The sequence below is a fragment of the Hemitrygon akajei genome, chromosome 3, assembly GCF_048418815.1.
Source record: "Hemitrygon akajei chromosome 3, sHemAka1.3, whole genome shotgun sequence".
Taxonomy (NCBI): domain Eukaryota; kingdom Metazoa; phylum Chordata; class Chondrichthyes; order Myliobatiformes; family Dasyatidae; genus Hemitrygon; species Hemitrygon akajei.
The window spans coordinates 5585794-5608439 of NC_133126.1; the positions used below are offsets into that span (position 1 = coordinate 5585794).

The 22646-nt window shown below is 42.8% G+C and overlaps 1 protein-coding gene across 2 annotated transcripts; it reads left to right on the forward strand.

Annotated features, from left to right (window-relative positions):
* The first annotated feature begins 2159 nt into the window (after positions 1–2159).
* On the forward strand, positions 2160–22326 carry LOC140723117 (alpha-1-antitrypsin-like). Of its 2 annotated transcripts, none has more exons than XM_073037754.1 (5): positions 2160–2249; positions 2722–3338; positions 8559–8829; positions 13348–13492; positions 21844–22326. In XM_073037754.1, the coding sequence occupies exons 2-5, from the start codon at positions 2729–2731 to the stop codon at positions 22030–22032; spliced, it is 1215 nt and encodes a 404-aa protein (XP_072893855.1). In that variant the 5' UTR covers positions 2160–2249; positions 2722–2728; the 3' UTR covers positions 22033–22326. The 2 variants fall into 2 exon arrangements, with proteins under 2 accessions (XP_072893855.1, XP_072893848.1); XM_073037747.1 differs by having other exon boundaries at positions 2215–2290.
* The last annotated feature ends 320 nt before the right edge of the window (positions 22327–22646 follow it).

A 22646-nucleotide genomic window follows, 5' to 3' on the forward strand; every position in this document is an offset into this window, starting at 1 on the left:
CACATACTCACAAAGAAGCAATAAACTGCTTGGACATTGTTACGTGTGGGGTCCTAAGGCTTCTGCTGTCATCAGATATTTCAACTCTTGCTAAAAACCATCAAACTCAAGGATCACATTGATATCGAAGCTGCTGTACAGCACACAGGTACTGTGTAAGCTATGTTTAAAAACAAATAGAAACTTAAAGCACAATCATTTTTTTCATGTTATAGACATGTTTTTACACAATGGGGGTGCTGGAAAATATATCATGCCTAATAGGGGCATTGGAAAGTACGAAGGTGCTTTAGGGGAATGTTGGCAAGTATGAAACTGTCATAGTCCTGATCGTTAATCCCCAATCTTGCTCCTAATCTCCTTTCATTATGCCTTGATTCTGATCGTTAATTTCCCATTTACTGCTTATTCGCTTTGATGACAGCACACCTGGTCTCCATGAAGAACTGCAGTGTAAGAACCCTGGCATCACAACCACTGGTCACCAGTTTGTTGCTCTTTATTCTTGTGAGATAACTATGTTCCCTGACTGCTAAGAACAGTTTGTTCTAAGTCTAGCTCCTGTTTCAAGGTTTACCTATTAGACTCTGTTTCTCTGAGTCAAGGCTCTGTGACAAGTTTCCATATCAGGGCTCCATAACAAGATTCCTCCTGTTTGCTGTTCAGCACTTATGCCTGTGTGAGCATACAGACTCAATCTCCGTGCCTGTGTCCTGCACTTGGGTTCGCTTCCTCCACTCTTGTAGCAGAAAGTGCTTTAAGGGGACTAAAAAGGTTGTTAAACACTGATCTAAACAGACAGACATACTTTATTGATCCCGAGGGAAATTGGGTACCAAAAAAGTTCCAGGGAACAGAAACTTCAGCTCTTAAGTTAGATGGGATTTGAGAGGGATTTGATAGATCATCAAGATATGAAATCATGCAGATTTAGGTGAAGCGGAGACAAATTGTTGCCACTTTGAAATGGTTAAAGGGTAACGCATATCAATATTAGGAGTAAATGATAGAGCAGGAGTGAGGAATAAGAATCGAGTGGCATGGTAGTGCAGTGGATAGCTCAACATTTAACAGTAGAGGCAACACGAGTTGAATTCCGTACCTCACTCTAATGGGTTTGTACATTCTTCCCATGACTGTGTGGATTTCCTCTGGGTGCTCCAGTTTCCTCCCACAGTCCAAAGACCTGCTGATTAGTAGGTTAATTTTTCATTATAAATTGTCCCGTGATTAGGCCAGGGGACTGATGGGTGGTGCCTCTCGGAGGGCCAGAGGGGTTTATTCTGCACTGTATCTCAATAAAGAAATAAATCAGAATCAGGTTTAATATCATCGACGTACATTCTGAAATTTGTTGCTTTGTGGCAGCAGTACATTGCAATACGTAATAATAAAAAACTATAAATTGCAAAACAAATATATATTAAAAATTAAAAGAAATAGGTAGTGCAAAAAGAGCAAAAAATCAAACACTAGTGATAGTGTACATGGGTTCCTTGTCTGCTCAGAAATCTGTTCTTTTACACAAGAATACTTCTAATCGAGAACACATTGTCTTTAAGGGTGGTTGGTGGATTTTCAAAGGGCAATTAGAGAGCTTGGTCAAAAATATTTAGCAAGACCATGATGAAAGAGGGAGTGGATTACTTTACAAAGAGCCTGCATGTACTTGATAAGTTATATTCTTGAATTCTATTTATGATGGTGAATTGTTGCTCAATCTAAGAAAAAGTATTGACACACTTTCAAACAGATGTCACTGAAAAATTTTTAATATAGATGTACCTCTCGACCTTGGTGGAGTTTTCTATCTAAAATACAATGCAGTTCGAAATTTTCAGGTTCACTAACAACAATAACCTTGCGTAAAACCACACAATAAACAATGCAAACCTTAATGTATCCAGTAATGTTTGATTTGCAAGCTGTTCTGACTTTGTGGTTTTGGGGAGATTGGTGGATAAAAATGGAAATTCATCCTAACATGTCACTTTGACTCTATGCAAAATCCAATACCTGAAACTGATATTGCAAGATGCTTCCCGGAATATTTGCTGAGACACAGTGACGTAGTCAAATTCATACTTGCAAAGCCAATCGGATTGTTTAAACAATACAGATCAAAAGTCACTTCATTGATTAAAATCTAACTTGTGTTGCAATTGCTATGGTATAAATTGACATTAGAGACCAAGGACTATACTTCAGCAAGTTGGACTGCCAAAGACGAACGGGCTTCTTCACTTTAGGTAGGACTCTGAAATTACAAATAGACTACCAATATGAATCTGTAAGTGAATAGGGATCAACTTGTTTTAGAAGTTAAGGAGCAATATCTGATCTTTTTAACTTGTGAAATGTAATAGAGTTTCAGTATAAGCTTTGTGGAGAATGTAAAAGGAAGGCTTTGAGCAAACTCAGAACAATACAGCATGCCACAGTAATGTAGTAGTTAGTGTGTTGCTATTACTGCTCAGGGTGTTCTGGAGTTCAGTTCTTTGTACTTCCTGCCCGTGAGTGCGTGGGTTTCCCCCATGTGTTCCAGTTTCTTCCAAACATGTACAGGTTGATTGGTCATCGTCAATTGTCCTGTGATTTGACTATGGTTAAATTGGTGAGTTTCTGGGTAGTGTGGCTCGTTAGACTGGAAGGATCTGTTCTGCGCTGAATCTCTAAATAAAGTACAATAAATACATTGTAGGTTTGTGTTTTACTTTGCAGGTTCAACATGGAGAAGTTTCTTGCTTTTGCTTTCCTGATGGTCGCTTTGCCTTCCAGCGGCATGGTCAGTGGAGTTCCCTCTCCTCCCTCTATACGTCCTTCCCTTCTCCACCTCTCAGCAGCAAATTCAGATTTTGCATTGCGTCTGTACAGACAGATTGCTGCTCAACCAGGCACAGAGTCCCAAAATATTTTATTTTCTCCACTGAGCATCTCTGCTGCCCTGAGCATGTTGTCATTGGGTGCCCAGGAAGATACTCTGACTCAGCTCCTGCAGGTTCTTGGGTACAGCAACATCACAAGAAACGACGCTGTCAGAGTGGGGCAGGTATTCCAAAAGCTTCTGGAGCATGTGAGCAATCTGAGTGATCGACTCAAAGTGGGAAGCTCTCTGTATGTTCAAAAGGGGCAAGAAATTCGTGAAAAGTTCCTCAGAGAAGCCGAGAAACTTTATAAAGCAAAGGCAGTGACTGTTGATTTTCGTGATCAACAAAGAACAAAAGATGAAATAAATGCTTATGTGAGTAACAAAACTGAAGGCAAAATCCCAAACATCCTTGAAAAGCCCCCCTCCCAGGATACTGTGATGCTTCTTCTCAACTATATCTTTTTCCGAGGTAAGAGATCATTTGGATGTTAAACACACATCATTTAATGACTGAATCAGCTGATGCTTCAACTTCTGTATTTTGAGTAGGACAATTTCTAAACATCTTTATATGCTCTTTGAGGGTAAGGGTGTTTTGCAAAAGGTTTGTTTGTTATGCGCCGTGTTGTATGACATGAGCAATCATTGTCTTTCCGTGACTATGATTGTTCTTGGCAAATTTTTTTACAGAAGTGATTTGCCATTGCTTTCTTCTGGGTAGTGTCTTTACAAGGTGGGTGAGCCCAGTCATTATCAATAATCTTCAGAGTTTATCTACCTAGCGCAGTGATTGCATATCCAGGACTTGTGATATGCACCAGCTACTCATACAAACACCCACTACCTGCTCCGATGGCTTCACGTGACCCGGATGGGATGGGATGGGATGGGGGGGATGTGGAGTCTAAGTAGACGCTGCACCTTACCTAGGGTGAGCTGCTGGCTAGTGAAGGGAAGGAGCACCTTACACCTCCTTTGGTAGAGACGTATCTCCACCCCGACACCCATGTTTTGCAATGAAATAATTTAAAATTCAAATCATTTAAAAGTTTATACATTTGCCATTTTTTACACTGATGTCCCCAAAATAATGATGTCCGAATAACTTGTAAATCAAACATTTCTGAATGCATTGTTAATTTGTGCGGCTCTATGCAAGATTATTGTTGGTGAACCAGAAAACCTAGAACGATATTCTATTTATAAAATATTATTTCTCAGGGAACTTAAAGTGAATTGAACAGTAATCAATTTTCAAGACAATATATTTATCTTATTTTAGGTATTTGAAATATTGATCCAAAGAATGCAGTATTTGCTTGGTTATATTTTATTTTTAATAATTATGAGATTCTGCAGGTGCTGGAAAACCAGAGCAACACACACAAAATACTGGAGGAACTCGACAGGTCAGGCAGCATCAATGGAAATGAATAAACAGTCAACACTTTGGGCTGAGACCTTCTTCACAATTGGAAAGGAAAGGGGAAGATGCTAGTATAAAAAATAGCGAAGGAAGATAGCTAGAAGGTGACAGGTGAAGCCAGGTGAATAGGAAAGGTAAAGGGCTGGAGAAGAAGTAATCTGATAGGAGAGGACAGTGGACCATGAGAGAAAGGGAAGGAAGAGGTGACCTGGGGGAGGTGACAGGCAGGTGAGAAGAGTTAAGAGGCCAGGGAGGGGAATAGTAAAGGGGAGGAGGAGGTAATTTTTTTTACTAGAAGGAGAAATCGATATTCATACCATTAGGTTGGAGGCTACCCAGATGGAATACAAGATGTTGGTCTTCCACACAGAGGATGGCCTCATCATGGCACAAGAGGAAGCCACGAACCGACATGTTGGAAGAGGAAAGGAGAAATTCCACATTGTTCTTTTAAGTTATTTTTAAAGTTATTCACTGGAGTCGCAGATCTTTCTCTGCTCTCCATCTTGTATAGCTCTCCTTGATCCTTGATCCTGTGCATCTCTCACACACAAGGGCACCACAGTAGGGTAGAGGTGAGTGTGACATTCTGGAGTTTAGAATTCTGTTCTGTAAGGAGTCTCTGTGCATCATCCCTATGGAACATGTGGGTTTTCTCTGGGTGTTCCAGTTTCCTCCCATCTTTCAAAGACATACCGGATAGGTTAATAGGTGATTGTAAATTGGCTGGTGATTAGGTTAGGGTTAATCGGGTTTGTGCGGGGGGGGGGGGTGCTGGGGCAGTGAGGCTTGAAGGGCCAGTAGGGCCCACACTGACCTGTATCGCCAAATAAATGAAGTCAAACATACACATCTCTGTCCATCTCTCCTCCGATAAGAGCCTTACTTTGATCTGCACTAAACTCTCTTTCATCAAACTATCTTTAGGGTGTATTTCAAACTATGTCATAAGGTATATTTAAGGCAGGGATTGATAGATTCTTGATTGGTCAGGGCATGAAGGGCTACAGAAGGGAAGGCAGGAGATTGGGGCTGAGAGGGAAATAGATCAGTCATGATGAAATGGCAGAATTGACTCAATGGGCCAAATAGCCTAATTCTGCTCCTGTATCTTATAGTCTGTTTCTCGTGTCTGTTTTTTCTTTTCCTTTTTGGCGTTTGTTCATTTAAATTATAGTTTCATTGTAAGAAGACTCATGATCAGACTTTCAGTTCAATGCACAGATAAGTCATTGATAGAGAGGGGGGTATTCAAGGAAAGAAAGAAATTGTACTACCTACAACTTATCAACATGACCCAAAAATCATCAAACCCACTGAATTACTCTGAGATGTGTGTCTAACTAGCAATTGATTCAATAAGGATGACTATCAACAAAAGCAGTTATTGGTTCGATTTTCTGTTACAATTTCTGCAAAGAGCAATTCCATTCCTTGGTGGATGTTAGCAGTATTTGTAATTCAGTAGAGACAGAGAAACTGTTTTGTACCTACGGTTTATGTACTGTACCCACACAGATCACTTTTAGCATTCTAGTTAGCATGTTGCTTATTTCCCTCTGGCAACATTAATATCATTAAAAGTGTGTTGCAATGTGTACTGAACATAGAGAAAAAACAAGATTGATCTGAACATGAACCTCAAATTCTGGTCATTTCTCCCACCCCCCTCTTCTCCTATTCCCCATTTTGGCTCACTTCTTACTTATTTTCTTATCCATCACCTCACTCTGCTTCCCCTTTCTCCCATGGTCCACTCTCCTCTACTATCCGACTCCTTCATCTTAACCCTTCACCTCTTCCAGCTATCACCTCCCAGCTTCTCACCTCATCTCCTAATCCCACCATCACCTTCTGCTTCACATGGTTTCCCCTATCATCTGCCAGCTCATACTTCGCTCTCCACGTCCCACCCACTCCTTTCTCAGCCTGAAATATCAGCTGTTCATTCTCCTCCACAGATGCTGCCTGACCTGCTGAGTTCCTCCAGCATTCTTTGTGTGTTGCTCTGGATTTCTGTCAACTGCAGAACCTCTTGTGTTTCCGATGAAACTCCGTTGGTTAACATCAAGAAAGGAATAAAATCATGGCCAAGAAATTGGTTTGAACATAAAACATTAGAGCACAGAAAAGGCCATTTGGCAATGATGTTGTGCCAAGCTACCGTACTGTGTAAAAGTCTCAGGCACATAGATATAGCTCGTGTGCCTAAGACCTTTGCACAGTACTGTATTTGTCAATGTGCAGGGCAGAACGAGTTTGTAAATCTGGCGGGAGAAAAGGATATTGGGAATGGAGAGGGTGGAGGGCCACAGAAGGAGTGTGGGACCGATGGAAGAGGAGTGCCATGGGTGGGGGTGGGGTTGGTACAGGGGCAGGCACACCCAGCCTTGAGACAGTAGACAAGGTATAAGAAGCCATAGAAAAGTACAATAGAGATAAGCCATTTGGTTCATCTGATCTGTGCTTAACCATGTAGACTACCTACTTCCATCAACCATAGCCCTCTGTAACCCCCCATCCAAGTACCTTTCATCTACCTCATGCACTGGCACTACTTAAACACTCTCATAAGCCTCTGAGTGAAGAAGTTTCTCCTCACATTCCCCTTAATCAGTGGTGCCCCCACCGAGCACTCAAACGTGCAGCAAAGCATCAATAAAGACAGAGACTTGCTGTACCCCAAAGACTACTCCTTCACCCGGTGTTTGACATACCACAGGCTCTCTCTCTCCCTCGTAAGGGAAAAAGAGGTGTCCCTGTTTCACAGCGAGAGGGGAGATGTAACAAAATAACACTGATTCATGGTGTTAAAAGTCTGTTGCATCGCTTCTTCCGAGCTCTGTGCCTCTGGGCACACAGCCAGCAGCAAGTCCACTGCTTCCGATCTTCCTTGTTCTCCCGCGACACATCAGTCGTCATCGGCGGTGGCACCGGCCTTGAATCAGCCCACCTCCAGAGCCACAAAAACCACGTTAGTCTTCCAGGCCATGTCCTTGGCATATTGAAAAGCGGACAGTCATGAGAACGTGAGAGCAGGTCCCATTCCCACAAAGAACCAAAGTCAGAGAGTAACTCCAGGTCAGGGTCTTCGACAGAATCCTAAAAGGGAAAAAAGAGATATCACAGTACACCACCATGATGTCCATTTTAACAGATCTAACATATCCTCAGCAAGCACATAGACAATGAGAATACTTTCCTAGATGAGGAATGCCTGAAAATAGTGTTTTTTCTGGTGATTTCCGATATGACAACGTCCAGAAATGGTGCATCAGGGGCAGATGTGATCCAGTCTCCAGCTCTGAAAGGATTCAGCAAACCGGACTCTCGAGAATGCAGACACAGCCGTGGCAGCCATTGCTGGAGCAGACTGGGGGCTGGATCGAAGCATCGGGGTCTGAGCCCGAGAGTGAAAAATGAACTGATGTTTAGCCGTTGCTGGGGTGCACTTGAGACAAGATGGAAGTGGCAGGACCCAGCCTGAGAGTTAAAACAAATGGATGCTTGGCCGGTTGAAGCACCCAGCTAGATTAAAAAGATCAAGGCATCAAACTCGACGGCAAAGGATGAATTCACTACTCTACATAGATCCTTTTCTTAGCATTAAACTGTAGCCTGTAGTGATTGGCACTCACCTCAACGCAGAACCTGCTCCAGGGCTGTTGCCAGCAGTCATCGGGCTCCTGGACTGATATCACTCACGTCGGTGGTGAACCGGCTCCGGGGCTGTGTCCTGCAGCCATCGGGCTCCCAGACTGGTATCACTCACCTCAGTGCTGAATTGGCTCTGGGGCTGTGTCCTGCAGTCAGCAGTCATCGGGCTCCCGGACTGGTATCGCTCACGTCGGTGCTGAATTGGCTCTGGGGCTGTGTCCTGCAGTCAGCAGTCATCGGGCTCCCAGACTGGTATCGCTCACGTCGGTGCTGAACCGGCTCCGGGGCTGTGAGCTCACTCTCGGGGTCTCTGCAGTTCACATTCTGTGTGGTATTTGTTTACTTGTTTATTGTTTGTACAATTTGTTCTTTTTTCACACAATGGGTGATTGACGGTTTGTTCTGCATGCGGGGGGAGGGGGTTTTCAGGGATTCTATTGTGTCCCTTTGTTTTGTGGTTGTCTGCAAGAAGACAAATCTCAAGCTGCATATAATGTGTGTACTTTGATAATGAATGTACTTCGATCTTTGAGCATATAGTATGTTGCATGCATGCACATGTTGATAAAATTACCCTGAGTGCGCTTATCTCTTTGATTTCTCCAGGTGAATGGTTGAAGTCTTTTGACAGGAGAGACACTTATGAAGCTGACTTTCACGTCGATCGCCGTACAACAGTGAAAGTTCAGATGATGAGAAGGAAAGGGAAGTATAGCGTGACCTATGCCAAGGACCTCTCCAGTGATGTGCTTCTGATGGAATATTCAAGAAATACCTCCCTATTGATTTTGCTACCGAGACCTGGAAAATTGGCAGAGGTGGAGCGGAAACTGACCGTTCAAAAATTTTATCAGCTCTTGACATCAATAAGAATGCGGTAAGTTCAATTAAATCAAATTTAATGTTATTATTATTTTTTAGCTGTACAAGTGAGCTAAAAAAATTACCATGATAGAAAAACCATAAAACATAGGAGCAGAATTAGGCCATTCTGGCCATCAATTCTGCCCCACCATTCCATTATGACTGATTTAGTATCTCTCTCAACCCCATTCTCCTGCTTTCACCCTGTAACCTTTGATGCTCTGACTAATCAAGAACCTATCAACCTCCACTTTAAATATATTCATGGACTTAAACCCCACAGCCAGCCCTGGAAGTGTTTCACCACCCTCTTAGCAACAAAGTTCCTCCTTATCTCTATTCTAAAGGGGCAACATAGAAAATAGGCCATTGATCAGTACAGCACAGGAATAGGCTATTCGTCACTATTAGATGTCATCTCAGCCTTCACTGCTCCACAGAACAGAAAACCAAGTACATCCAACGTCTCATTATTGCACAAGCTCTCTAATCCTGGCAGCATCCTGGTGAACCTCTGCTGCACTCGCTTCAAAGCCTCCACATCCTTCCTAGAATGAGGGAACTGGCATTAGATGCAATACACCAGATGTGGCCTAACCAGAGTTTTATAAAGTTGCAACATAACCTCCTAACTTTTGAACTCATATTCTTGACTAGTGAAGACAAACATGCCAAATGCCTTCTTCAGAATCAGACTTATTGTCAGTGGCACAAGTCATGATAGAGCATAGACAACACAGGAAGAGGCCGTTTGGCCCATAATGTTGTACCAAACCAGTTAAAAAGCAAATCAAGAACACCCAAACACTAATCCCTCCTACCTACACCATGTTCATATCCCTCCATCTTCCTTATATCCATGTGCCTATCCAAACATCTCTTAATAGCCTCTGATGTATTTGCCTCTGCCACCATACCAAGCAGCACATTCCAGGCACTCACAATTTTCTAAGTATAAAACTTACTCCTCACATCCCCCTTGAACCTACCCCCTCTCACCTTCAATGCATGCCCTCTAGTATTAGATATTTCAACCCTGGGAAACAGATACTCCCTCTATGCCTTTATGATCTACGCCTTTCATAATCTTGTAAACCTCAGTCAGGTCTCCTCTCAACCTCCAACGCACCAGAGAAAACAACCTAAGTTTATCCAGTCTTTCATGATAGCACATGCCCTCTAAACCAGGTAACATACTGGTAAACCTCTTCTGCACCCTCTCCAAATCTTTAACATCCTTCCTATGGTGAGGTGGCCAGAACTGTATGCAATACTCCAGCCGTAGCCTAACCAGAGTTTTATAAAGTTGTAAATAACCTCTTGACTTTTGAACCAATCTCCTTGACTAATAAAAGCAAATATTCCATAAGCCTTCTTAATCACCTTATTGACCTGTGCAGCCACTTTCAAGGAGCTATGAACTTGGATCCTGTGATCTCACTGTTGAGGACCTTGCCCTTAACAGCGCACTGTCTCCTTGCATTTGCTCTACCAACGTGCAGGACCTCACATTTATCTGGATTAAGCTCCATTTGCTATTTCTCTGCCTATATCTGCAACTGATCTATATCAGCTGTATTCTTTGCCAGTCTTCTACACCATTGACAACTCCACCAATCTTGGCATCATCTGAAAACTTACTAAACCACCCATCTACAGTTTCATCTAGGTCATTTATATAGATCACAAACAGCACAGGTCCCTGTGGAACACCACTAACTACAGACCTCCAACTCAAATCTCCGCTCCTATGTATTATGTTCTTATGGTCTTATGGAATCAGTCCCTTCAACCATTACCCTGTGTCTTCTATGAGCAAGCTAGTTCTGAATCTAAACAGCCAAATCACCGTGCATTTTAATCTTCTGGATTAGCCTTACATGAGTGACTTTGTCAAAAGCTTTACTAAAATCCATGTAGACACTGCCCTTCCCTCAACAGTCTCTCTCGTCACATAAAGATACAGGTCAACGGCCCAGCAATCTCGTCTCTTGCTTCCTTCAATACCTGGGGTAAATCCCAACAGGCCCTGGCGACTTATCCACCTTAATTATCATCAGGAGGCCCAACACTTCCTTCTCCTTGACCTCTGAACACTCTAATGTAAATATACATGCAGCACTGATCTCCTGGTCCTCCAAATACTTTCTGCTTGATAAATATTGAAGCAAAGTACTCATTAAGTACCTCATTCACATTCTCTGTATCCAAGCAAATGTTCCCCTCTTTATCATTGAGTCATCCCACCCTCTCCTCATTATCCTTTTGCTCTTGTAAGTATAGCATGCCTTTGGATTCACCTTAATCCTACTTGGCAAGGACTTTTCATGACCTCTTCTGGCTTTCCTAATTCCCATCTCAAGTTCTTTTTTTGGCTTCTTCGATGACACAAAGCTGGGCGGCAGTGTGAAATGTCAGAAGGATGTTATGAGAATGCAGGGTGACTTGGACAGGCTAGGTAAGTGGGCAAATGTATGGCAGATGCAGTTTAATGTGGATAAATGTGAGGTTATCCATTTTGGTGGCAAGAACAGGAAGGCAGATTACTATCTAAATGGAATCAAGTTAGGAAAAGGGGAAGTACAACAAGATCTAGGTGTTCTTGTACATCAGTCAATGAAAGCAAGCATGCAGATACAGCAGGCAGTGAAGAAAGCTAATGGCATGCTGGCTTTTATAACAGAGGAATTGAGTATAGGAGTAAAGAGGTCCTTCTGCAGCTGTACAGGGCCCTGGTGAGACCCCACCTGGAGTATTGTGTGCAGTTTTGGTCTCCAAACCTGAGGAAGGACATTCTTGCTATTGAGGGAGTGTAGCGTAGGTTCACGAGGTTAATTCCTGGAATGACAGGACTGTCATATGTTGAAAGATTGGAGCGACTGGGCTTGTATACACTGGAATTTAGAAGGATGAGAGGGGATCTGATTGAAACATATAAGATTATTAAGGGATTGAACATGCTGGAGGCAGGAAGCATGTTCCCGCTGATGGGTGAGTCCAGAACTAGAGGCCACAGTTTAAGAATGAGGGGTAGGCCATTTAGAACAGAGATGCAGAAAAACATTTTCACCCAGAGAGTGGTGGATATGTGGAATGCTCTGCCCCAGAAGGCAGTGGAGGCCAAGTCTCTGGATGCCTTCAACAGAGAGTTAGATAGAGCTCTTATACATAGTGGGGTCAAGGGATATGGAGAGAGGGCAGGAACGGGGTACTGATAGTGTATGATCAGCCATGATCACAGTGAATGGCGGTGCTGGCTAGAAGGGCCGAATGGCCTACTCCTGCTCCTACTGTCTATTGTATATTGTCTATTTATACTCCTCATGTGTTTCATTTGATCTTAACTTTTGTAGCTTTACATACTTTCTCTTTTTCTTCTTGACTAAATTCATCACTGTTCTTGACATCCGAGGTTCCCTTATCTTTCCATCCCTGTCCTTCCTTCTAACAGGAATGTTTCCTGCACTCTGTACAATTGATCTTTAAACACACTCCACATGTCTGATGTGAACTTTCCAGAGAAAAGGTGTTCCCAAATAACGCTTCTTAGTTCCTGCTTAACATCTTCATAATTTGCCCTACTCCAATTTAAAACTCTCCCACAAAGACTGTACCTATCCTTATCTGTTGCTATCCTGAAATTCAAGGAGTTGAGGTCACTGTTTCCTAACTGTTCACCCACCGAAAGATCAGTCACCTCTGGCCAGGCTCATTACCCAATACCAGGTCCAGTAAGGCCCCTCCTCTCGTTAGACTGTCCACACATTGATTTAAGAAACCTTCCTGGATACACTTAACAAATTCTGCCCCATCTAAACCCCTTACACTGAGAAGTTCCCATTTTATATTCAGGAGGTTGGAATCCCCCATGACAACCCTGCTATTTTTACACATTTCCTTAATCTGACTACATATCTGTTCCTCAATGTCCCATTGGCTATTAGGGGGTCAGTGGTACAATCCCATCAGTGTGATTGTACCCTTCCTATTCCTGAGTTTTATCCAAATGACTCAGCATCTGACATCTGACCCTCCATTAAGTTTCCCCTGAGTACAGCTGTGATATTGTCCCCGATTGGTAGTGCTGCTCCCTGCTCCACCCCTTTTACCTCCTCGATCTTTTATAGACAATAGACAGTAGGTGCGGGAGTAGGCCATTCAACCCTTCTAGCCAGCACCACCATTCACTGTGATCATGGCTGATCATACACAATCAGTACTAGTTACCTAGTTTCTAGTTATTGTGTTTGTATTAATGTGTTCTTTTGCAGCTTCATCAGACCTGGAGTTGCAATTATTTCATTCTTCTTTGGACTTGTATACTGGAAATTACTCACAACAATCTTGAACTTTGAATTCATAGATGCTGCCTGATCTGTTGTTTTCCTCCAGTATTTTGTGTGTGTGTGTTACATTAATTTTTAGATTTCCTTTTGTTAGTTTAATTTCTTTATCAGTAGAAGTTTAAAAAACTAAGATGTGAGAAAATATGAGATGATACAATACCTTTCTGGTGTTATGTTCATGACAGCTCTGTAGATGTGCATTTGCCAAAGATGATACTGAAGAAAGATTACCAACTCAAAACCCTACTGAGTTCCATGGGTATCAAAAATGCATTTACCAGCAGTGCAAACTTTTCTGGATTATCTGAATGGCCTTTACAAGTATCAGAGGTAAACCATTAAAAAATTGATTATATTGAATACAGTTTATGTTAACTAACAAAAGATCACAAAAGTACTGCTTGGTTTATTGGGATAACTTAAATGTTTAAGTTTGTATGCAGTCGTTGAATATGAATGCGCAAACCCACCCTCCACAACCCATATGCATCCTTTCCTTATCTACCCAGTGACCCAGCCCTCCACATTCCCTATGTATACTATACATATCCACCCACTAACCCACCCCTCCACATTCCCTAAGTATACTATACATATCCACCCACTAACCCACCCCTCCACATTCCCTAAGTATACTATACATATCCACCCACTAACCCACCCCTCCACATTCCCTAAGTATACTATACATATCCACCCACTAACCCACCCCTCCACATTCCCTAAGTATACTATACATATCCACCCACTAACCCACCCCTCCACATTTCTTATGTATACTATTACAATAAGAAATATAATTTTACAAATTAAATTAAATAATTAGTGCAAATAGAGAGCAAAAATTACGAGAGGTGATTTATAAGTTTGTGGCCTAAAGTAGAAGGAGTCAATTTTACAAAAGCTAGCACATTTATTTTTCCTACATTTACACACTTAGTCCAGCGGTCGTGGAGCATACGGATCCCTTCTTTGTAGAAGTCGGCATCTTGGACCTCCACAAGTGGTCCACAGCATGGGGTGATTGATAAGTTCATGGCCTAAGGTAGAAGGAGATGAGTTATTAACTTCAAACTTTCTGCATTTCACTCAAAGAGTTGAACTGCACATACATGTAATGAGAGCTGTATAACATCTCCTTCCACCTTAGGCCACAAACCTAAGTGGACCACTTCTACAAAGAAGGGACTAAGTGCATACATGTAGGAGGGGATTATGTTGAAAAATAAATGTGCTAGGTTTTCTAAAATTGACACCTTCTACCTTAGGCCACAAACTTATCAATCACCCCTTGTATAGTGAAGTAGTTAACATAGGTTCATTGTCCATTCAGAATTCTGATGTTGGAGGGGAAGAAGCTTTTCCTAAACATTGAGTGCATGTCTTCAGGCTCCTGTACCTCTTCCTTGATGGTAGCAATGAGGAGTGGGTGCATTCTGGGTGGTATATACAAACATAGTACTCTCACTACGGTTTTACCAAAGACCTACAGAACTGAAGCATGGTCTCTCTACTTGCAACAAATAGTAAGATCTTCTTAGCATTCCTAGGTGCTTGTTGTATCTGTTTGAATCTTGTACCAGAACCGAGATCCCTTCCTAGTGTTCTGCAACTGTTCTGAGGATATGTTTTATTACTTCTTCACCCAAAATGGACAATTTCACATTTTACCATCTAATACTCAATTTCTCAGATCTCTGCCTATATACTTACACAATCGATATCCCTTTCTAGTCACCCAAGGTCTTCTTCACAACTTAATTTCCTGCCTATCTTTGTGTCATGAGAAGAGATCCAGGGATAATTCTCAAAACTACAGACCAGTGAGTCTCACATCAGTGGTTGGGAAGTTACTGGAGGAAATTCATAGCAATAGGATTTATGAGTATTTGGAGAACCACAGCCTAATTAGGGACTTTGTACAGGGCAAGTCATGTCTTACTAACTTGATTGATTTTTTTGAACAAATTGATGAGGCTGATTGATGAAGATAGAACTGTGGAAATTGTCCGCATTTTACAATGTCTCCCTTTGGAGGCTCATCCAGAAGATTAAGATGCAAGGGATCAGTGGCAGTTTGGATTCAGAACTGGCTTGCCTATAGAGGACAGAGGGTGGTGGTTGAAGGGACTCACTCCAGTTGGAAGTCTATGATTTGCAGTGTTCTGCAGAGATCTGTACTGGGACCTCTGCTGTTTCTGATGTAAACATGTGACCTGGATGGAAATGTAGATGGAAGGGTTAATAAATTGCAGAAGATACAAAAATTGGTGGTGTTCTGGATAATATAGATGACGGGAAAAATATAATTGAATATATGTATAGAGAAATGGCAGGTGGAGTTTAACCCTGCTAAACATGGTGTTGCTCCTTGGGAAGTCAAATGTAAAGATAGAGTACTCTGTTAATGGCAAGAGACTTAACAGTGTTGCTGAGCAGAGGCATCTTGGGGTCCAAGTTCATAACTTCCTGAAAGTGGCTACTCAGGTTGATAGGGTAGTTCAGAAGGCATATATGCATCCTTGCCTTCACTTGTCCAGGATTAGAGGACATGTGCTATAATGAGAGGTTGAACAAACTTGGGTTGTTTTCTCTGGAGTGTCGGAGGCTGAAGGGAGATTTGATAGAGCTTTATTAGATTATGAGAGGCAACTATAAATAGAATAGACAGACCAGCAGCTTTTTCCAGGGTTGAAATGTCTAATACCAGAGGGCATGTATTTAAGGTGAGGGGGGGGGGGGTAAGTTCAAAGGAAATGTGAGAGGCAAATTCTTTGACACAAAGTGTGGTGGGTGCCTGGAATGTGCTTCCTGGGGTGGTGGTAGAGGCAGATACATTAGGGTATTTTAAGGAATTTGAAGAAAATGAATGGAATTGGACAGGGTGTAGGCAGAATGGATTAGTTTAATTGATCATTTGCTGACTATTTGATTTGGTGAGCTGAAGGACCTGTTCCTGTGCTGTACTGTCTGTGTTCGATCTGAAGGACCTGTTCAGGGTCAGTACTGTCTGTGTTCTATCTGAAGGACCTGTTCCTGTGCTGTACTGTCTGTGTTCGATCTGAAGGACCTGTTCAGGGTCAGTACTGTCTGTATTCTATCTGAAGGACCTGTTCAGGGTCTGTACTGTCTGTATTCTATCTGAAGGACCTGTTCAGGGGCTGTACTGTCTGTGTTCTATCTGAAGGACCTGTTCAGGGGCTGTACTGTCTGTGTTCTATCTGAAGGACCTGTTCAGGGACTGTACAGTCTGTGTTCTATCTGAAGGACCTGTTCAGGGTCTGTACTGTCTGTGTTCTATGTGAAGGACCTGTTCAGGGTCTGTACTGTCTGTGTTCTATCTGAAGGACTGTTCAGGGGCTGTACTGTCAGTGTTCTATCTGAAGGACCTGTTCAGGGGCTGTACTGTCAGTGTTCTATCTGAAGGACCTGTTCAGGGGCTGTACTGTCTGTGTTCTATCTGAAGGACCTGTTCAGGGGCTGTACTGTCTTTGTTCTATCTGAAGGACCTGTTCAGGGGCTGTACTGTCTGTATTCTATCTGAAGGACCTGTTCAGGGGCTGTACTGTCTGTATTCTATCTGAAGGACCTGTTCAGGGGCTGTACTGTCTGTGTTCTATCTGAAGGACTGTTCAGGGGCTGTACTGTCTGTGTTCTATCTGAAGGACTGTTCAGGGACTGTACTGTCTGTGTTCTATCTGAAGGACTGTTCAGGGGCTGTACTGTCTGTGTTCTATCTGAAGGACTGTTCAGGGACTGTACTGTGTGTGTTCTATCTGAAGGACCTGTTCAGGGGCTGTACTGTCTGTATTCTATCTGAAGGACCTGTTCAGGGGCTGTACTGTGTGTGTTCTATCTGAAGGACCTGTTCAGGGTCTGTACTGTCTGTGTTCTATCTGAAGGACCTGTTCAGGGTCTGTACTGTCTGTGTTCTGTCTGAAGGACCTGTTCAGGGTCTGTACTGTCTGTGTTCTATCTGAAGGACCTGTTCAGGGGCTGTACTGTCTGTATTCTATCTGAAGGACCTGTTCAGGGGCTGTACTGTCTGTTTTCTATCTGAAGGACCTGTTCAGGGTCTGTACTGTCTGTATTCTATCTGAAGGACCTGTTCAGGGTCTGTACTGTCTGTGTTCTATCTGAAGGACCTGTTCAGGGGCTGTACTGTCTGTGTTCTATCTGAAGGACCTGTTCAGGGGCTGTACTGTCTGTGTTCTATCTGACGGACCTGTTCAGGGGCTGTACTGTCTGTATTCTATCTGAAGGACCTGTTCAGGGGCTGTACTGTCTGTGTTCTATCTGAAGGACCTGTTCAGGGGCTGTACTGTCTGTGTTCTATCTGAAGGACCTGTTCAGGGACTGTACTGTCTGTGTTCTATCTGAAGGACTGTTCAGGGTCTGTACTGTCTGTGTTCTATCTGAAGGACCTGTTCAGGGGCTGTACTGTCTGTATTCTATCTGAAGGACCTGTTCAGGGGCTGTACTGTCTGTTTTCTATCTGAAGGACCTGTTCAGGGTCTGTACTGTCTGTGTTCTATCTGAAGGACCTGTTCAGGGTCTGTACTGTCTGTGTTCTATCTGAAGGACCTGTTCAGGGGCTGTACTGTCTGTGTTCTATCTGAAGGACTGTTCAGGGGCTGTACTGTCTGTGTTCTATCTGAAGGACTGTTCAGGGTCTGTACTGTCTGTGTTCTATCTGAAGGACTGTTCAGGGTCTGTACTGTCTGTGTTCTATCTGAAGGACCTGTTCAGGGACTGTACTGTCTGTGTTCTATCTGAAGGACTGTTCAGGGTCTGTACTGTCTGTGTTCTATCTGAAGGACTGTTCAGGGTCTGTACTGTCTGTGTTCTATCTGAAGGACCTGTTCAGGGGCTGTACTGTCTGTGTTCTATCTGAAGGACTGTTCAGGGTCTGTACTGTCTGTGTTCTATCTGAAGGACTGTTCAGGGTCTGTACTGTCTGTGTTCTATCTGAAGGACCTGTTCAGGGACTGTACTGTCTGTGTTCTATCTGAAGGACTGTTCAGGGTCTGTACTGTCTGTGTTCTATCTGAAGGACCTGTTCAGGGTCTGTACTGTCTGTGTTCTATCTGAAGGACCTGTTCAGGGGCTGTACTGTCTGTGTTCTATCTGAAGGACCTGTTCAGGGACTGTACTGTCTGTGTTCTATCTGAAGGACCTGTTCAGGGACTGTACTGTCTGTGTTCTATCTGAAGGACCTGTTCAGGGGCTGTACTGTTTGTGTTCTATCTGAAGGACCTGTTCAGGGATTGTACTGTCTGTGTTCTATCTGAAGGACCTGCTCAGGGTCTGTACTGTCTGTGTTCTATCTGAAGGACCTGTTCAGGGGATGTACTGTTTGTGTTCTATCTGAAGGACCTGTTCAGGGACTGTACTGTCTGTGTTCTATCTGAAGGACCTGTTCAGGGGCTGTACTGTCTGTTTTCTATCTGAAGGACCTGTTCAGGGTCTGTACTGTCTGTATTCTATCTGAAGGACCTGTTCAGGGGCTGTACTGTCTGTGTTCTATCTGAAGGACCTGTTCAGGGACTGTACTGTCTGTGTTCTATCTGAAGGACCTGTTCAGGGACTGTACTGTCTGTGTTCTATCTGAAGGACCTGTTCAGGGGCTGTACTGTTTGTGTTCTATCTGAAGGACCTGTTCAGGGACTGTACTGTCTGTGTTCTATCTGAAGGACCTGCTCAGGGTCTGTACTGTCTGTGTTCTATCTGAAGGACCTGTTCAGGGGCTGTACTGTCTGTGTTCTATCTGAAGGACCTGTTCAGGGGCTGTACTGTCTGTATTCTATCTGAAGGACTGTTCAGGGTCTGTACTGTCTGTGTTCTATCTGAAGGACCTGTTCAGGGTCTGTACTGTCTGTGTTCTATCTGAAGGACCTGTTCAGGGACTGTACTGTCTGTGTTCTATCTGAAGGACTGTTCAGGGTCTGTACTGTCTGTGTTCTATCTGAAGGACCTGTTCAGGGACTGTACTGTCTGTGTTCTATCTGAAGGACTCTTCAGGGACTGCACTGTCTGTGTTCTATCTGAAGGACTGTTCAGGGACTGTACTGTCTGTGTTCGATCTGAAGGACCTGTTCAGGGTCTGTACTGTCTGTGTTCTATCTGAAGGACCTGTTCAGGGACTGTACTGTCTGTGTTCTATCTGACGGACCTGTTCAGGGACTGTACTGTCTGTGTTCTATCTGAAGGACTGTTGAGGGTCTGTACTGTCTGTGTTCTATCTGAAGGACCTGTTCAGGGACTGTACTGTCTGTGTTCTATCTGAAGGACCTGTTCAGGGGCTGTACTGTCTGTGTTCTATCTGAAGGACCTGTTCAGGGTCTGTACTGTCTGTGTTCTATCTGAAGGACCTGTTCAGGGTCTGTACTGTCTGTATTCTATCTGAAGGACCTGTTCAGGGGCTGTACTGTCTGTGTTCTATCTGAAGGACCTGTTCAGGGGCTGTACTGTCTGTGTTCTATCTGAAGGACCTGTTCAGGGGCTGTACTGTCTGTGTTCTATCTGAAGGACCTGTTCATGGTCTGTACTGTCTGTGTTCTATCTGAAGGACCTGTTCAGGGACTGTACAGTCTGTGTTCTATCTGAAGGACCTGTTCAGGGGCTGTACTGTCTGTGTTCTATCTGAAGGACCTGTTCAGGGGCTGTACTGTCTGTGTTCTATCTGAAGGACCTGTTCAGGGGCTGTACTGTCTGTGTTCTATCTGAAGGACCTGTTCATGGTCTGTACTGTCTGTGTTCTATCTGAAGGACCTGTTCAGGGACTGTACAGTCTGTGTTCTATCTGAAGGACCTGTTCAGGGGCTGTACTGTCTGTGTTCTATCTGAAGGACCTGTTCAGGGTCTGTACTGTCTGTGTTCTATCTTCCAGGAGCACAGTTGGCACTCGCACAGGAATAATTTTCATGTTGTGGCCTGCACACAGAAACCAAATATGCACTAAACCTAACATGATAAGTTGTTTCCCTGTAAATGACAACCTTCTGGTAGCATGATAGCACACTGGTTAGCTCAACACTTTACAGTACTGGTGACCCAGGTCATTGCTAACGCTGCCTCTGAGGAGTTTGTACATTCTCCCCATGACCACATGGATAGTCTCTGCACGCTCTGGTTTCTTCCCACTGTCCAACGATGTACCGGTTAGTAAGTTGCAAGAGTGTGGAATGAGCTGCCAGTACAGTGGTGCATGTGAGCTCAATTTCAATGCTTAAGAGAAATTTGGATAGGTACATGGATAGTTGGGGTATGGAGGGCTATGTTCCCTGTGCAGGTTGATGGGAGTAGGCATTTTAAATGGTTATGTACAGAGCAGATGGGCCAAAGGATCTCTGTACTGTAGATTTCTATGTCTTTATGACCCTAGGCTAGGAAAAAGGGCTTGATTGGAGGCACAGCTCAGAGGGCCAGAAGGGCCTATTCCACATTGTATTACAATAAATAAATCAGTAACTAACTTCAATAATATACATCTGCATTCCAACCCCATGTCAGTGAGAACACCAGTGAAATTTTAACTGATGAATTCCAAACATTTGAAAAGGAATGGTAGCTTGGGGCATTCCAGAGTTCGGAGTTCAGAGTTCAAGGCCAATGCTGTTTGTAAGGAGATTGTACTTCCTCCTCGTGAACACATGGGTTTATTTCGGGTTACCTGGGGTTCCGCCCACAGCCTAAAGTCACGCTGGTTAGTAGGTCAATTGCTCATTGCAAATCAGTTCAAAGTAAATTTGTTATCACAGTACATATATGTCACCACATACAACCCTGAGATTCGTTTTCTTGTGGGCATACTCTATAAATCCAAGAAACACAATAGAATCAATGAGAAACTGCACTGAATAGGATGAACAAGCAACCAATGTGCAAAGGAGCACAAAATCTGTACATGATTGTGGAGAATCTTGGTCGCTTGTGTTCAGGTGCCTGATGTTGTGGTGTTCACCAAGCTTGCCGATGTGTCAGCAGTCTCGGTGACATCCTCAGTGCGCAGTTGTTGGTGTTTCTCTCTGGGAGTGCTTGTGTTTATGTAGACCCCTGTCACTTGCTTTCATCCTGATTGGCTAGCCCTTCAGTTGACCTTTGAATTCTATTGCCTTACATTTCTTAAGAGCCTCGAATGCTGATGAAACATCTGCGAGCTCGGCAAACATGGCAACATCAAAAAATAATCTGTGCAAAAACAAAAGAGAAAATAATAATAACTATACATAAATAAGCAATAAATATTGAGAGCATTTTAAAGTAAGTCCATAGGTTGTGGGAACATTTGAAACTTAGGATGAGTGAAGTTATCAAGAGCTTGATGGTTGAGGTGTAATAACTCTTCATGAAGCTGATAGTGGGGGTCCTCAGGCCCCTCTACCACCTTCCTCATGACAGCAGCAAGAAGAGAGCATGTCCTGGATGGTGAGTGGCTGCAAATGTAATTATGCTGGTGTTAAATCTGTGGGTTAGGGTTAGGGTTCGGTTTAGGGTTAATTATCGCTAAATAGTTAAATAGGCAGTTTGAATAATTCAGGCCTAAAACACAACAACACTGTTTTCGTAAATTGTGAGATATTAATCATATTTAGTAATAAAGTATTTGGAAAATCTATGAAACTTATAAATTGGATGTTTTTGTTATAAATCAAGTTTGATGTCTTTTTTTGCCTCTGTAGGTGATGCAAAGGGCTATACTGAAAGTAGATGAGAGAGGAACAACGGCTAGTGCATCTACAAAAAAGGAAATAACCCAACTGAGTGCTCCCTTGAAGTTCAAATGTAACAGACCTTTCTTGTTACTAATTGCTGATAAATATATCAAGAGTGTCATATTTGCTGGGAGAGTGACAAACCCCACAGCTTGATCACAGAATCCACAACATCACAAAACTTGTGCCTCTCTGGATGGAAAACTACTCAGTTACTTCTAACACTTAAACTTGTAACTTTTAAATATTGGGAGTTGGCTAACATAATTTAGCACATAGTTTTTCTTTGTAATAGGTTAACATGTCATGCATTGATTGAGGAGATTTCAAGTCAAATTAAATCCTTCAACAACATCCAAATTAACAAAACATTTCAATATAGACTTCTTGATTGTTATGATTTGCTTAATACATATTTGATTGAATAACATGATTTATATTAAAGTAGAAATTGCACCTGATCTTTACTAGTTGAGTTTGTTATTGGTTTTACTTCAAAGCTCTTCTTCAACTTACTCTTGTAGACATTTATTTCAAGAATAAGAGTCACAGGAAGATTTCCAAATTGTATAAATGAACACTCAGTAAAAATGCAATAAACATGAGAGATTCTACAGATATTGGAAATCTTAAGCAACATGCACAAAACACACAAAATGCTGGAGAAACTCAGCAGGTCAGGCAGCGTCTATGAAATGAATAAACAATGTATGTCTCAGGCCCAGGCCACACCAAGTGGCTGGGAAAGGGAAAAAGGAATATGAAAGGAG

What these genes read in the sequence shown, in the direction of transcription:
- LOC140723117 (XM_073037747.1), top strand. An exon ending in CAACTATATCTTTTTCCGAG is followed by an intron (nt 3,339 to 8,558) that starts GTAAGAGATCAT and finishes TGATTTCTCCAG; the next exon opens with GTGAATGGTTGAAGTCTTTT. An exon ending in TTGACATCAATAAGAATGCG is followed by an intron (nt 8,830 to 13,347) that starts GTAAGTTCAATT and finishes TGTTCATGACAG; the next exon opens with CTCTGTAGATGTGCATTTGC.